This window comes from Anomaloglossus baeobatrachus, chromosome 6 (genome assembly GCF_048569485.1).
Source record: "Anomaloglossus baeobatrachus isolate aAnoBae1 chromosome 6, aAnoBae1.hap1, whole genome shotgun sequence".
Taxonomy (NCBI): Eukaryota; Metazoa; Chordata; class Amphibia; order Anura; family Aromobatidae; genus Anomaloglossus; species Anomaloglossus baeobatrachus.
The window spans coordinates 348,336,795-348,353,882 of NC_134358.1; the positions used below are offsets into that span (position 1 = coordinate 348,336,795).

General features: G+C 44.9%; 1 protein-coding gene across 12 annotated transcripts in view; it reads left to right on the plus strand.

The window, feature by feature from the left end:
• Positions 1-17,088, plus strand: part of RECK (reversion inducing cysteine rich protein with kazal motifs) — a 1,668,523-nt gene that overhangs the window by 92,520 nt on the left and 1,558,915 nt on the right. For all 12 annotated transcript variants that reach the window (XR_012724346.1, XR_012724347.1, XM_075314993.1 and 9 more), the window contains exons 3-4: positions 1,930-2,004; positions 11,644-11,680. Coding sequence is in view for 10 of the 12 variants with exons in the window: in XM_075314993.1 (XP_075171108.1) it covers positions 1,930-2,004; positions 11,644-11,680 (112 nt within the window). In the remaining 2 variants the exon portion in view is untranslated. The remainder of the gene's footprint in view (positions 1-1,929; positions 2,005-11,643; positions 11,681-17,088) is intronic.

The following is a 17,088-nucleotide window of genomic DNA, read 5'->3' on the forward strand; positions in this document are numbered from 1 at the left end:
AAAATTAGCCCCATTAATCTGGATATGGCCCCCTTATATTGAATATAGCCCCCTTGTGGTGGCACACGTCCCCCAGTGATGCCACATGTCCCCCATTGATGGCACACATCTCCTATTGATGGCACACGTCTCCTATTGATGGCACACGTCTCCTATTGATGGCACACATCCACCTGTGCTGGCACAAGTCTCCTATTGCTGGCACAAGTCTCCTATAGCTGGCACAAGTCTTCTATTGCTGGCACACATCCCATATTGCTGGCAGACGTCTCCTACAGCTGGCACACGTCTCCTACAGCTGGCACACATCCCATATTGCTGGCACACATTCCCTACAGCTGACACAGGTCTCTTATTGCTGGCACAAGTCCCCTATAGCTGGCACAAGTCTCCTATTGCTGGCGCAAGTTTCCTATTGCTGGCACACATCCCATATTGCTGGCACACATCCCCTACAGCTGACACAGGTCTCTTATTGCTGGCACAAGTCCCCTATAGCTGGCACAGGTCTCCTATAGCTGGCACAAGTCTATAGCTGGCACACATCCCCTACAGCTGACACATGTCTCCTATAGCTGGCACAAGTCTCCTATAGCTGGCACAAGTCTCCTATTGATGGCACACATCCCATATTGCTGGCACACATCCCCTACAGCTGGCACAGGTCTCCTATGGATGGCACACATCCCCTTGTGTTTGATATGGCCCCCATGCTGCTGCCCATAGTAAAAATAACACTTTACTTTACCTTCTCCAGCGCTGTAATCCCTCGTGTCTCCCTCCGTGCTGCTGAGCTCCTGCACTTCCTGGTTCTCGGTGAAGGTCATGTGATCGGCACAGCAGAGTGACATGATCTCTGCTTGCCTGATCACAGTGGCAGCAGTGAGATAGGGGAGACACCGGGAGACACGCTGGAGGAGGTAAGTAAAGCGTTTTTATTTTAGGATGGGCAGCAGCATGGAGGCCATATCTAACCCGGGGGGGCATGTGCGATCAAAGGGGGGAAGCAGGCACATATAATATGTGCCGCTCCCCCAGCCCATCATCACGGTGCGGTTTCAGCACCACGGTGATGGACAGCGGCAGTGCATATTATATGAGCGGGAGCAGGAGATCTCCCGCTGCCTCCTACAGCCTCTACCAGCCTCCACCAGCCTCCAGCACGGCTCCAGAGTTGGCCCCACCTCCCCTGGACCCTGCAGTATATAATCTGTATATTCGGATTATAAGACGCACCCCCTACTTTCCCCCAAAATTTGAGGGAACAAAAGTGCGTCTTATAATGCGAAAAATACGGTATATACCCAATAGTGCCATTTGGCCCCTTTTGATTATAGCTTTTCAAGTTTCTCTCACAGCACAAGCTGTAAGGTCCAGCCATATCAGATTCTGCTTTAATGACCATCGGTGGGTTCTAGTCCACCTTGGTGTTTCCAGGCAAAATTTTTTTTTTTTTTTCAGTTTGCTATTTTTTTTTCTTTTTCTTTCTTTTTTTTGTGTTTCATTTTTTCTTCATGCTTCTTTGCTTTTTTGTTTGTGATCTAATAAATTAAATAGAAAAATGGATTTTTATTTGTGTCATACAATGTACATCCTCCTTTAACCCTTTGAACTGACTCCCTGTCATGTGTTTCCTTTGGCTAGGGCGGCACAGTGGCTAGCACTGCAGTCTTGCAGTGCTGGGGTCCTGGGTTCAAATTCCACCAAGGACAACACCTGTAAAGAGTTTGTATGTTCTACCCATGTTTGCGTGGGTTTCCTCCATTTTCCTCCCCCACCTCAAAAACATGGGAAATTAGGTGGTGAGCCCCAATGGGGACAGTGTTGGCAATGTATTTAATGTGCTGTGGAATTAATAGCGCTATATAAATGAATACATATTTTTATTATCATCTACCTGTTGCTTATTGTGCTACTTTTTCTGTGCAGATTTTGTCATCAAAAAGTGAATCACATCAAAGACATTTATTGCAGAAGGCTCCGGAATTTTGTCCATCATCAATGGTAACCTATTAGCTTATTAGATTTTAAATAAATGTCCATTGAAAGCTTTAATATTGTATTAAACTTTTGTCAGCTGATCATAATTTTTATAACCACATAAGAGATGTGAATTGTTTGCAGCATGCTGCATCCCCCTTGTGTAAACAGGGCCATCACAAAAAAACCTTTACTTAGCATAAAAGGTATAACAAATCAAAAAGATTTCATGGGTCAAGCATAGTAATGTCAGTTCGGGCTCAACATAACAGATTAAAGTCACTCACTCACTCACAGGTCCTGCCAGAGAGACTATCACCAATAGGTCTTTTCACCTCTTGTTCACAGCCAGTAAGGGAATAGCTAGTCCCACCCAGCTCTTTGGTCATTTCTAAATCCTAGACCCAAAAACTGGGTTCATTTTAAAACCCCTCTCAGCAGTTTACCGTACAAGCTGGAACCTGCTTTTCCAGTTTTTACATAATCAAGGCTTTGTCATCTTGACATATACCTCTCAGATCTAGGACCTGTCTATTAATATACCACCTTACAATATATTGCAAAATTGCTTATTTTGATGTGTACTATTAAAGGGAACCTGTCAGCAGAAATTTCGCCCAAAACCTAAAAGATTCCCCCTCTGCAGCTCCTGGGCTGCATTCTAGAAAGGTCCCTGTTATTATTGTGCCCCATGTGAGACCAAAATAAAGGCTTTATAAAGTGGTACCTTTTTTTGTATTCAGATAGTGTAAATGTGACATGGGGGCGGGCTCTCTGTCGTCCGTTATTTTGCCCCCTGGTCCTGTATGCCGCCCCCATCGCTCCTTTTCATAGCTGATGCACCGCCCACTGCTCCAGCCATCCCCGCGCATGCCCAGTGCCAGTCTCACGGGACTGAGCAGTGTGACCGCTGGTGACGTGTGCGCAGGCAAGTGATTATGGGCGGGGCTGTGATTGTGATCAGCAAGTACCCGCCCATAATCTCGTGAGCGCGCAAACCTCACCAGCGGTCAGACACACTGTGCTCAGGGTAGTGCTAGACTGTATGGGCTGCTTCCAGGGATGACGTCCCTTTTGTCACGTGATAGGGGTGTGCTCAAAATATTATCACAATCATATACAATAGTCAGTGACTGGCTCATATGCTAGTATAAACATAGTTTTATTAGGTCCAAAAACACACACTACACAAAAACATGATAAAACCAATTAAAATTGTGCAGAATAGCACAGGTAAAGACACGTTCCCTCTGGTATCAGGTGGACATTGCCATATAAGAAGTCAGTATGGAACCTCCATATATATCAATGACAATTACACAACTCATGAATTCAGTATACAACAGGTGGATGACAACAGTATATATACCCCAAACAATTTTGATACATACATATCAAAGACACAACATGTGCAAGTAATACATCACATGGTAATGAAGTGTAAAAGATCATATAAATAAGGCTATGAATGATAAGCCGTTGGAGGGGTATCAATGATGTCCCAAATGTTCTATTAGATATACCTTATCAGGGTCAGCCAATAAGACCTGATAGTGACATAGGAAGATCATAAATAGATATCACCTAGTATATTCAATCAAAGTATACTGCCCATAATGTGGAACATGTAGAAACGAGTCATGGTAACACCAGGGGGAGCGTGACCAGCCCCACGCGTATCGCTGCGGACAGCTTCATCAGGGGAGGGTGTGGAATGGACCATGTGCAAGGGTATATAAAAGAGCCTTAATTATCTAATTACAAACAAGTGGTGGAAGATGAACACATCATTAGTAGTTACCAAGGGCACTACACATGTGTGAGATAAACATACCATTGGTGGTTACTCTAAGTGTTGGACGTAACGGAGTAAATCTACCATTATTGGTTACCATAGACGCTGTAAGCGCACGGAGCTGGGCGCTGCCATGACCGGATATGACGTCATATCTGGAATCCCGACATCCTAGGGCTACATTGGTACGGCCAATACACGGATAGGATCCTTTGATGGTCTGTCCTCTGTTCAATTTTGTTGTGGGTCTCCTAAAATGGCTTCTGGTTAGCATGTCTCTCAGACGAGGAGCCCTTCTGGCAGTAAGCAGAGGTACATCACTCACGAGGGGTGCCACCTGGGTATCAGTTGTAAGGACCCTCCAATGGTCCGGCAGGATGTCTTACCTGATTCCAATGACTATTAAAGTCTGTAATCAGTCGGAGTGGTTGATCCCCATGTGGCTTCTTGTGGGTTAATAGGTCACGTTGAGTGTCCTGTTTGGCTCGTTGGAAGGCCATGGAAATGACTCCTCTCGGATACCCTCTATTCTTAAGACGCTTCGTCAGGTCATGAGCTTGATGATGGAATTCTCCATCAGACGTACAATTGCGCCGCACTCTTAGGAATTGGCCCACCGGTACCCCTCTTCTTGTGTGAAAAGGATGGAAACTGTCAAATCGAAGGAGGCTATTGGTAGCCGTGGGTTTCCGAAAGAGGCTGGTGGACAAACGACCCTCTTCCATGGTGACATTCAGATCCAAAAAGGTTGCTGTTGAGAATGACAAACTTGAGGTTAAAAAAATGTTGTGGGAGTTGGTATTGAGAGAACTCAAAAATTCCTGGCAAGTTTCCTCAGTGCCATTCCAGAGAAAGAACAGGTCGTCTATGTACCTACGCCAATGCAAAACATGTTCCTTGTAGAGGTGGGAGGGGTAAACACTGGTCTCCTCCCACCACCCAAGGAACAAGTTTGCATAGGCCGGCGCACATCTACTCTGCATGATCTATCACTTGGGAATAACATGTATAATAAATCCACAACTTTGTGGTACTAACTGGTGGCCGTATTGAGTAGGCGGTACCACACATTTATTCGATAATGTGTATGGGTACATGGGGGTCCCTGTGGATATGGGTGGGATTCAAGACCTATCACAATATATTCGTGCAGGTATTATCGCCCTTGGGCATTTGTTTTAAATTAATTGGTTTCCTGCCTTGAAGGTCCCATGATGGATGCACGGTATATACTGTGCTGGGGATGCCCTTCAGGGATCCTCAGTAGGCATGCGCAAGACTCTGAGATTGCTTAGAGGTGCATATGATGTCACTTCCGGCTGCGGTGACTATTAGGTCTTTGTACATTATTTGTAACGCGTCTTGCTATATGTATCTATGATGTACTGGATCCCTATACCTCTTACTACGCCCACCGGGCGATTACTATTTGTTTTTCTGTATTGGCCGTATCAATGTAGCCCTAGGATGTCGGGATTCCGGATATGACGTCATATCCGGTCATGGCAGCGCCCAGCTCCGTGCGCTTACAGCGTCTATGGTAACCAATAATGGTAGATTTACTCCGTTACGTCCAACACTTAGAGTAACCACCAATGGTATGTTTATCTCACACATGTGTAGTGCCCTTGGTAACTACTAATGATGTGTTCATCTTCCACCACTTGTTTGTAATTAGATAATTAAGGCTCTTTTATATACCCTTGCACATGGTCCATTCCACACCCTCCCCTGATGAAGCTGTCCGCAGCGATACGCGTGGGGCTGGTCACGCTCCCCCTGGTGTTACCATGACTCGTTTCTACATGTTCCACATTATGGGCAGTATACTTTGATTGAATATACTAGGTGATATCTATTTATGATCTTCCTATGTCACTATCAGGTCTTATTGGCTGACCCTGATAAGGTATATCTAATAGAACATTTGGGACATCATTGATACCCCTCCAACGGCTTATCATTCATAGCCTTATTTATATGATCTTTTACACTTCATTACCATGTGATGTATTACTTGCACATGTTGTGTCTTTGATATGTATGTATCAAAATTGTTTGGGGTATATATACTGTTGTCATCCACCTGTTGTATACTGAATTCATGAGTTGTGTAATTGTCATTGATATATATGGAGGTTCCATACTGACTTCTTATATGGCAATGTCCACCTGATACCAGAGGAAACGTGTCTTTACCTGTGCTATTCTGCACAATTTTAATTGGTTTTATCATGTTTTTGTGTAGTGTGTGTTTTTGGACCTAATAAAACTATGCAGCCAGACTGGCTTGCAAAGTCTCCTTAAGGAGAATAGTGTTCCCCCGTAGTCCCCACATAGCTTTCTCATGAGCCAGATCAGACACCCCCATACTTTGCACTGACGAGGGGCAAGCACCCCGAAACACCGTGTCTGCAAATTGGGATTCTGATCTGGCTTATATATCCTGAGTCATATTGCAAAGGATTGTGGAAAATCCACTTGTGACTTTTAGGATCGCTACTTCCAATAGGTGGCGCTGTGCTAGAGTTTGTCTCCTTTACTGGAGAGACAATTTGAATATTTCCCAGAGGGGCATTGCAGCTATAAGTCCCCTTACCTGGCAGCCAGACTGGCTTGCAAAGTCTCCTTAAGGAGAATAGTGTTCCCCCGTGGTCCCCACATAGCTTTCTCATGAGCCAGATCAGACACCCCCATACTTTGCACTGACGAGGGGCAAGCACCCCGAAACACCGTGTCTGCAAATTGGGATTCTGATCTGGCTTATATATCCTGAGTCATATTGCAAAGGATTGTGGAAAATCCACTTGTGACTTTTAGGATCGCTACTTCCAATAGGTGGCGCTGTGCTAGAGTTTGTCTCCTTTACTGGAGAGACAATTTGAATATTTCCCAGAGGGGCATTGCAGCTATAAGTCCCCTTACCTGGCAGCCAGACTGGCTTGCAAAGTCTCCTTAAGGAGAATAGTGTTCCCCCGTGGTCCCCACATAGCTTTCTCATGAGCCAGATCAGACACCCCCATACTTTGCACTGACGAGGGGCAAGCACCCCGAAACACCGTGTCTGCAAATTGGGATTCTGATCTGGCTTATATATCCTGAGTCATATTGCAAAGGATTGTGGAAAATCCACTTGTGACTTTTAGGATCGCTACTTCCAATAGGTGGCGCTGTGCTAGAGTTTGTCTCCTTTACTGGAGAGACAATTTGAATATTTCCCAGAGGGGCATTGCAGCTATAAGTCCCCTTACCTGGCAGCCAGACTGGCTTGCAAAGTCTCCTTAAGGAGAATAGTGTTCCCCCGTGGTCCCCACATAGCTTTCTCATGAGCCAGATCAGACACCCCCATACTTTGCACTGACGAGGGGCAAGCACCCCGAAACACCGTGTCTGCAAATTGGGATTCTGATCTGGCTTATATATCCTGAGTCATATTGCAAAGGATTGTGGAAAATCCACTTGTGACTTTTAGGATCGCTACTTCCAATAGGTGGCGCTGTGCTAGAGTTTGTCTCCTTTACTGGAGAGACAATTTGAATATTTCCCAGAGGGGCATTGCAGCTATAAGTCCCCTTACCTGGCAGCCAGACTGGCTTGCAAAGTCTCCTTAAGGAGAATAGTGTTCCCCCGTGGTCCCCACATAGCTTTCTCATGAGCCAGATCAGACACCCCCATACTTTGCACTGACGAGGGGCAAGCACCCCGAAACACCGTGTCTGCAAATTGGGATTCTGATCTGGCTTATATATCCTGAGTCATATTGCAAAGGATTGTGGAAAATCCACTTGTGACTTTTAGGATCGCTACTTCCAATAGGTGGCGCTGTGCTAGAGTTTGTCTCCTTTACTGGAGAGACAATTTGAATATTTCCCAGAGGGGCATTGCAGCTATAAGTCCCCTTACCTGGCAGCCAGACTGGCTTGCAAAGTCTCCTTAAGGAGAATAGTGTTCCCCCGTGGTCCCCACATAGCTTTCTCATGAGCCAGATCAGACACCCCCATACTTTGCACTGACGAGGGGCAAGCACCCCGAAACACCGTGTCTGCAAATTGGGATTCTGATCTGGCTTATATATCCTGAGTCATATTGCAAAGGATTGTGGAAAATCCACTTGTGACTTTTAGGATCGCTACTTCCAATAGGTGGCGCTGTGCTAGAGTTTGTCTCCTTTACTGGAGAGACAATTTGAATATTTCCCAGAGGGGCATTGCAGCTATAAGTCCCCTTACCTGGCAGCCAGACTGGCTTGCAAAGTCTCCTTAAGGAGAATAGTGTTCCCCCGTGGTCCCCACATAGCTTTCTCATGAGCCAGATCAGACACCCCCATACTTTGCACTGACGAGGGGCAAGCACCCCGAAACACCGTGTCTGCAAATTGGGATTCTGATCTGGCTTATATATCCTGAGTCATATTGCAAAGGATTGTGGAAAATCCACTTGTGATTTTTAGGATCGCTACTTCCAATAGGTGGCGCTGTGCTAGAGTTTGTCTCCTTTACTGGAGAGACAATTTGAATATTTCCCAGAGGGGCATTGCAGCTATAAGTCCCCTTACCTGGCAGCCAGACTGGCTTGCAAAGTCTCCTTAAGGAGAATAGTGTTCCCCCGTGGTCCCCACATAGCTTTCTCATGAGCCAGATCAGACACCCCCATACTTTGCACTGACGAGGGGCAAGCACCCCGAAACACCGTGTCTGCAAATTGGGATTCTGATCTGGCTTATATATCCTGAGTCATATTGCAAAGGATTGTGGAAAATCCACTTGTGACTTTTAGGATCGCTACTTCCAATAGGTGGCGCTGTGCTAGAGTTTGTCTCCTTTACTGGAGAGACAATTTGAATATTTCCCAGAGGGGCATTGCAGCTATAAGTCCCCTTACCTGGCAGCCAGACTGGCTTGCAAAGTCTCCTTAAGGAGAATAGTGTTCCCCCGTGGTCCCCACATAGCTTTCTCATGAGCCAGATCAGACACCCCCATACTTTGCACTGACGAGGGGCAAGCACCCCGAAACACCGTGTCTGCAAATTGGGATTCTGATCTGGCTTATATATCCTGAGTCATATTGCAAAGGATTGTGGAAAATCCACTTGTGATTTTTAGGATCGCTACTTCCAATAGGTGGCGCTGTGCTAGAGTTTGTCTCCTTTACTGGAGAGACAATTTGAATATTTCCCAGAGGGGCATTGCAGCTATAAGTCCCCTTACCTGGCAGCCAGACTGGCTTGCAAAGTCTCCTTAAGGAGAATAGTGTTCCCCCGTGGTCCCCACATAGCTTTCTCATGAGCCAGATCAGACACCCCCATACTTTGCACTGACGAGGGGCAAGCACCCCGAAACACCGTGTCTGCAAATTGGGATTCTGATCTGGCTTATATATCCTGAGTCATATTGCAAAGGATTGTGGAAAATCCACTTGTGACTTTTAGGATCGCTACTTCCAATAGGTGGCGCTGTGCTAGAGTTTGTCTCCTTTACTGGAGAGACAATTTGAATATTTCCCAGAGGGGCATTGCAGCTATAAGTCCCCTTACCTGGCAGCCAGACTGGCTTGCAAAGTCTCCTTAAGGAGAATAGTGTTCCCCCGTGGTCCCCACATAGCTTTCTCATGAGCCAGATCAGACACCCCCATACTTTGCACTGACGAGGGGCAAGCACCCCGAAACACCGTGTCTGCAAATTGGGATTCTGATCTGGCTTATATATCCTGAGTCATATTGCAAAGGATTGTGGAAAATCCACTTGTGACTTTTAGGATCGCTACTTCCAATAGGTGGCGCTGTGCTAGAGTTTGTCTCCTTTACTGGAGAGACAATTTGAATATTTCCCAGAGGGGCATTGCAGTTATAAGTCCCCTTACCTGGCAGCCAGACTGGCTTGCAAAGTCTCCTTAAGGAGAATAGTGTTCCCCCGTGGTCCCCACATAGCTTTCTCATGAGCCAGATCAGACACCCCCATACTTTGCACTGACGAGGGGCAAGCACCCCGAAACACCGTGTCTGCAAATTGGGATTCTGATCTGGCTTATATATCCTGAGTCATATTGCAAAGGATTGTGGAAAATCCACTTGTGACTTTTAGGATCGCTACTTCCAATAGGTGGCGCTGTGCTAGAGTTTGTCTCCTTTACTGGAGAGACAATTTGAATATTTCCCAGAGGGGCATTGCAGCTATAAGTCCCCTTACCTGGCAGCCAGACTGGCTTGCAAAGTCTCCTTAAGGAGAATAGTGTTCCCCCGTGGTCCCCACATAGCTTTCTCATGAGCCAGATCAGACACCCCCATACTTTGCACTGACGAGGGGCAAGCACCCCGAAACACCGTGTCTGCAAATTGGGATTCTGATCTGGCTTATATATCCTGAGTCATATTGCAAAGGATTGTGGAAAATCCACTTGTGACTTTTAGGATCGCTACTTCCAATAGGTGGCGCTGTGCTAGAGTTTGTCTCCTTTACTGGAGAGACAATTTGAATATTTCCCAGAGGGGCATTGCAGCTATAAGTCCCCTTACCTGGCAGCCAGACTGGCTTGCAAAGTCTCCTTAAGGAGAATAGTGTTCCCCCGTGGTCCCCACATAGCTTTCTCATGAGCCAGATCAGACACCCCCATACTTTGCACTGACGAGGGGCAAGCACCCCGAAACACCGTGTCTGCAAATTGGGATTCTGATCTGGCTTATATATCCTGAGTCATATTGCAAAGGATTGTGGAAAATCCACTTGTGACTTTTAGGATCGCTACTTCCAATAGGTGGCGCTGTGCTAGAGTTTGTCTCCTTTACTGGAGAGACAATTTGAATATTTCCCAGAGGGGCATTGCAGCTATAAGTCCCCTTACCTGGCAGCCAGACTGGCTTGCAAAGTCTCCTTAAGGAGAATAGTGTTCCCCCGTGGTCCCCACATAGCTTTCTCATGAGCCAGATCAGACACCCCCATACTTTGCACTGACGAGGGGCAAGCACCCCGAAACACCGTGTCTGCAAATTGGGATTCTGATCTGGCTTATATATCCTGAGTCATATTGCAAAGGATTGTGGAAAATCCACTTGTGACTTTTAGGATCGCTACTTCCAATAGGTGGCGCTGTGCTAGAGTTTGTCTCCTTTACTGGAGAGACAATTTGAATATTTCCCAGAGGGGCATTGCAGCTATAAGTCCCCTTACCTGGCAGCCAGACTGGCTTGCAAAGTCTCCTTAAGGAGAATAGTGTTCCCCCGTGGTCCCCACATAGCTTTCTCATGAGCCAGATCAGACACCCCCATACTTTGCACTGACGAGGGGCAAGCACCCCGAAACACCGTGTCTGCAAATTGGGATTCTGATCTGGCTTATATATCCTGAGTCATATTGCAAAGGATTGTGGAAAATCCACTTGTGACTTTTAGGATCGCTACTTCCAATAGGTGGCGCTGTGCTAGAGTTTGTCTCCTTTACTGGAGAGACAATTTGTATGTTTATACTAGCATATGAGCCAGTCACTGACTATTGTATATGATTGGGCTGCGCGCCGGGTATGCATGAGCTTTCTGCTTTCTCTCCATTCCTGATTTTCATGCAGGCTGCAGCACCCAGTTTTTCTATTGTGTTGAGCTGTGCATTCGGTTTCTCTCTTATACCAAAATATTATCACGTGACAAAAGGGACGTCATCCCTGGAAGCAGCCCATACAGAGCTGCAGAGGGGGAATCTTTTAGGTTTTCGGCGAAATTTCTGCTGACAGGTTCCCTTTAATTTATCAAATAATTAACGGTTTCTCTTTAACTTAAAAGCTGAGTATTTTTTACTTGAATTTTAAGTACGTAATTTCAATTGATTTCAGTTGAAATAATTAGTTTATACACTATTTTTTACATTTTGCTTTATTTTTAGACTGAATTTTGGAATTGTATGAATTCTTCACTACCAGGTAAGACTAAATTCTTCCTTATGTCCTATTTTAGCACTGGTCTCTAAAAGTTTTTATTAAATTAATGCTACCATTATAGTAATTGGTTTTTATTTTTACAATTGTTTTAGTTTCAATTATACACCCTAAGTACTGTATTTTTCGCTTTATAAGACGCACCTGATTATAAGACGCACCCCCAAATTTGGTAAAGGAAAAGAGATTTTTTTTAATAATGTTAAATGGGGTCCATCTTATAATGCCAGTGTCCGTCTAACAAATCATATAGGGTATATATCCCCCATGGCCCCCCCCATCCTAAAATTAGCCCCCCTTAATCTGCATATGGCCCCCTTATATTGAATATAGCCCTCTTGTGCTGGGACACGTCCCCCTGTGCTGCCCATGGCCCCTATAGATGGCACACCTCCCCTGTGTTTGATATGGCCCCCATACTGCTACCCATGGCCACTATAGATGGCACTCCTCCCTTTTGATATGGCCCCCATACTGCTGCCCATGGCTACTATAGATGGCACATCTCCCCTGTTATATATGGCCCCCATACTACTGCCCATAATAAAATAAAACACTCTTTCCTTACCTTCACAGTGCTGTAATCCCTGTGCCTCCCTCCGTGGGGTTGAGCTCCTGCTTCCTCCACTTCCTGGTTCTTGCTGCCGGTCATGCACGGCAGAGTGATATCATATATATATATGTGTGTGTGTGTATGTATATATATATATATATATATATATATATATATATATATATATATATATATATATATATATATATATATATATATATATATATATATATATATATATATATATATATATATATATATATATATATATATATATATATATATATATATATATATATATATATTATATGTCTGTGTGCACACACCCCCACCATGTTCGGTTTATAAGACGCACCCCCTACTTTCAACAAAAGTGCATCTTATAAAGTGAAAAATACGGTACATTGAGCCAAGCCTGGAACAGATACCAATATTGTGTCCAGAGAAACAGTTATGGAACCAACAATTGAATTAGGTATATTGAACAATAAAAAGTATTTAAGCTTTATCGAAATACTGTATATGATAATATACTAAATATATTTATATACTAAAATTATTTATTTTTGCCACATGCCAAGAAAGAATATTTTAAAGTGTTTTTATTACTTTCTGCAAAGTCAAAAGTTTACCTACATTTCATTAGTATTTGGTACCATTGCGCTTGAACTGTATGACTTGGGTCAAATGTTTTGGATCTTCTTCCACAAGCTTCTCACAATAGTTGGTAGGAATTTGGGCCCATTCCGCCTGACAGAACTGGTGTAACTCAGCCATGTTTGTAGGTCTTTTTGACTAAAGATAATAGAGTCTTTATATTTGCTAAGGAATCAGTAGAATGCCCAAACAAACGATATTAGAATAAGTATAATTTATTAGACAAAAAGGCTGTAAGGCATAACAATAAATACATACACGTAGTGTAGTGAACAAACCAGAGGGGGAGCTGTGCTGAAGGGAAAGGAAGAACCACATGTGTCCCAGAGAGAGGAGAGGCCAATTTTCCTACTCCAATTGATCCTAAAGGGATTATAGATAACCACCTAAAGATGATGAGTAGCTGCATCAGAGTAAGTATAAAGCACACATTTATGCATACCACCATGTGTAGATATAATAATGTCAGGATTACTCACCAACCTGGATAACAACCTGGGATATAACACGTGGGGACCGGCGTCCCAACACGTGTTTCGCTTGAGATGTGCTTCGTCGGGGGACAGATAAAAATAGTGCACATGTACAGGCCTTAAGAAGGCATCCAGGAGCCACAGAACTGCCCACCATGCGCGTATCATGAGGAATCCTGGAGGTGAAAGGAACGCCCATGTTCGGTGTCCACAGTGGAAACCGGACGGAAGAAAGCTTCCTGTGACGTCTGTTATTTTTATTTTACTAATCATATAACTTTCTTACTTTTTCATCCTGTGGAATAATACGGGTCAGATGCTTTCCAGGTCATGTAATGAACTGGATCATCTGATCAGTAACGTGGCGGCCTGCCAGGCATCGGAGTGAAGCCATGACCACGTGCGTGTCACCACTGGTGTTCACATGTTGATTGGATATAATGAGTATTTAAACCTTCCCTCTCAACCCCATGGCCACACCCCTTGATGATGGCATTGTTTGCTGAAACGCACGTCGAGTGCGCAAGACCATGGGACCTGCTCCTCCACACCATCACACACTGATGGCCTTTCCCCATTATAGGTGACTATATCTTATGTATTATAACCTGTAGATGATTGATCTATGATTTATAGAAATCAGTCTTGCTAGGCTTTATTTATGATAAATCTGTTTTTTTTGAAAAAAAAATTTCATCAAAATATGATTACATAAGGAAAGCAACAAAGAGTATGAATAAAAAACTGAATAATGCATTAGCCACATCCTTCTTATATTATCGACCCGATGACTGAATATGCCGGTCGCAGCGGTTTATCTCGATATCCTATCGCAAAACCTCATATTACTTAAGGGAAGCCTCGGGGTCGGTTTGATATTTTCCAACCTAACCTGAATCTCCTCAAGATATGGCTAACTAGACTTCAAACAACAAAGAAAAATAAGTATTCCAAGAGTAATAAAAACAGAAGAAAAGAGGGGGGGAGAAGGACAGAGGAAAATAAGAGACCAAGAGGGATTGGACAAAGGGTTGGAGCGGAAGGTAAGGAGAGTGTGTGGGTATGTGCTGTTACCGAAACAAGGCTTGGAAGTCCGAGGACTCCTTGAACAACACCCAGGGTTGCCAGACCTTAATAAATTTTTCGTTACTTCCCATCACCATTGGTGAAAGTTCCTCCATGTGACAAATATGTGACAGCTCTGCCTGCCATTCCCCGACAGTGGGGGCCTCTGTGGCTCTCCAGTGCCTAGGAATGACCGCTCTGGCTGCTATCAAGCAAAATCGTAGAAGGCTCCTCTTTTGCTGTCTTACCGAGCCGGGTAGAATTGACAGAAGTGCTATTTTAATTGAGGGGGTGATGTTCTCACCAGACATTTGATTATACACTTGAAACACCTGAGACCAGAAGTTTGACAATTTCTGACATGCCCACCAAATATGGGTCAGCGTGCCTTTGTCCATTCCGCATCGCCAACAGCATTCCGAGACTGATGGAAAGACTCTGTTTAATGTGGCAGGACACTGGTACCATCTCGCTAACGGCTTGTAGCTCTTTTCCTGAGCACTACAAGCTACTGAAATTTTGTGAGAGAACAGGAAGGCCTTCCGCTTTTCCTCTTCCGAAAAACTGAGACCAAGTTCGGTTTCCCACATTCGGATATACCCAGGGTCCTCCAAACCGCGGGCCTCAATAATCAAACGATATATGAGTGAGATCGAGTGTGTGGGCGGCGAAGACTGAAAAAATAAACGTCCAAACGGCGTGGACGTAGTCGGATCTGGGGGAAGTCCCCCCCCTGAGCCATGACCGCACAAAAGTGTAGCTGCACATATTCAAACCAGTTCAAGTGAAGGTCTGTGAATGTGGCCTGTATTTCTGCGAAAGGAGGCAGGTGTTTACCTTGTAAGATCTGCCCCAATCTGATGTCCAACCCCCTCTCCCATCCGAGAAACCTGTCTGTGTTGCATCCCGGAGGGAAGCCTGGATTATCGAACAGGAGAGCCAATGGGGTGGGACTACCCGACAGGCTGCCCTTGCATTTTATGTCCTCCCAAGATTCCAAAGTCGCCCTGAACAGAATCCCATTTGGGTCTATCTGTTTCTTTACCGCCTCCCTGTCCTTTCTGAATCCATGGGAGTCCTCTAAGAGGGACCTGGGAAAAAGTTTGTTCCAACTCCACCCACTGTTTGGTCTCTTTGTGATATCGCCAATCAATCAAGCGGGCAACCAGGGAAGCTCTATGATAGGCCTGTAAGTCCGGCAACCCAGCTCCTCCCCTCTGCTTAGATCGGACCAGTGTCTTGTAGCTAATTCGAGGCTTACCTCCTTTCCAAACAAAACGGATCAGTGCGGACCTCAGGGTCTTAAAGAAGGCCGAAGGAGGATTTATGGGGACTGTCTGAAAAATATAAAGGAACCTCGGGAGGATGTCCATTTTAAAAGAATTTATCCGACCAAACCACGAGAGAGGTTTCCTATCATAGGTCTCCAGGTCTTTGAGAGTTTTATTTGAGGTTCTGGTAATTCAAAGAGTACAGCAGGCTTAACTTGGAAGGGACCGAAACTCCGAGGTACTTGATTGATGTGTTTTGCCATCGAAAGGGGAATTTACTTTTTAGGATTGTAACCTCAGCCGGGTTCAGGGATATATTTAATGCCTCCGTTTTGGAGTAGTTTATTTTGAAATTACTCAAGTTACTAAACCGTTCGAATTCTTTTAACGAGGGGAATGAGACCAAAGGTTGGGAGGTGTACAGCAGAAGGTCATCCGCGTACATAGCTGTTTTATATTCCTTGTGCCCAAGGCTCAGACCATGTACATTGGGGTTCCCCCTAATTGCCACCGCAAGGTGCTCTATTACTAGGACATAAAGAAGAGGAGATAGGGGGCAACCCTGTCGGGTGCCATTTTTGATTGCTACCGGGCCAGACATGGCACAGTTAGCCCTGACCCGAGCTGATGGTCTGGAGTACAGTGCCATGACCTTGCCAAGAAAATTCGGGCCTAACCCTATCTGACTTAGTGCTTATCTCATGAACCCCCAATGCACACGGTCAAACACCTTTTCTGCGTCTATTGACAAGAGCCCCAAGGGTAGCGATTGAGTCGTGGCTCTTGCAATTAAATGTATCGTCTTGTTTACATTGTCTCGGGCCTCCCTTCCCTGTACAAACCCAACCTGGTCCGTGTGGATTAAGGACGGTAAAAGGGGGGATAGTCTATTTGCCAGAACTTTAGCAAAGATTTTTACGTCTATGGTAGTTAGAAACCACCGACCGATCTTTCCCGGGTTTTGGCAGTACTGCAATGTGGGCTTCCAGTGATTGAGGAGCAAAAGGGGATGTGTCCGATACCGAATTATAGACTTTCGTCATAAAAGGGGTAATTTGGCTTTTGAATAATTTATAGCAGGCAGGCGAAAATCCGTCTGGACCCGGACTTTTTCCGTTTGGGGAGTTCCCTATTGCTGCTGCTATTTCATCTTCCCCAAACCTGTCATCTAACCGTGTTATGGTCCCCATGTCTAACACTGGAAGAGGGGTTTCAGTGACGTAGTCATCTATGCGTTTTTGGAGGTCCTGTGGAACCATATCCGAGTATTTCCCCTGTATATTATATAGATCTGTGTAATACTCCTTGAAAATACCTAGAATTTTAGTGGGGTCGTATGTATCGGTATTCTTCTGGGACTTCAGTTTAGGGATA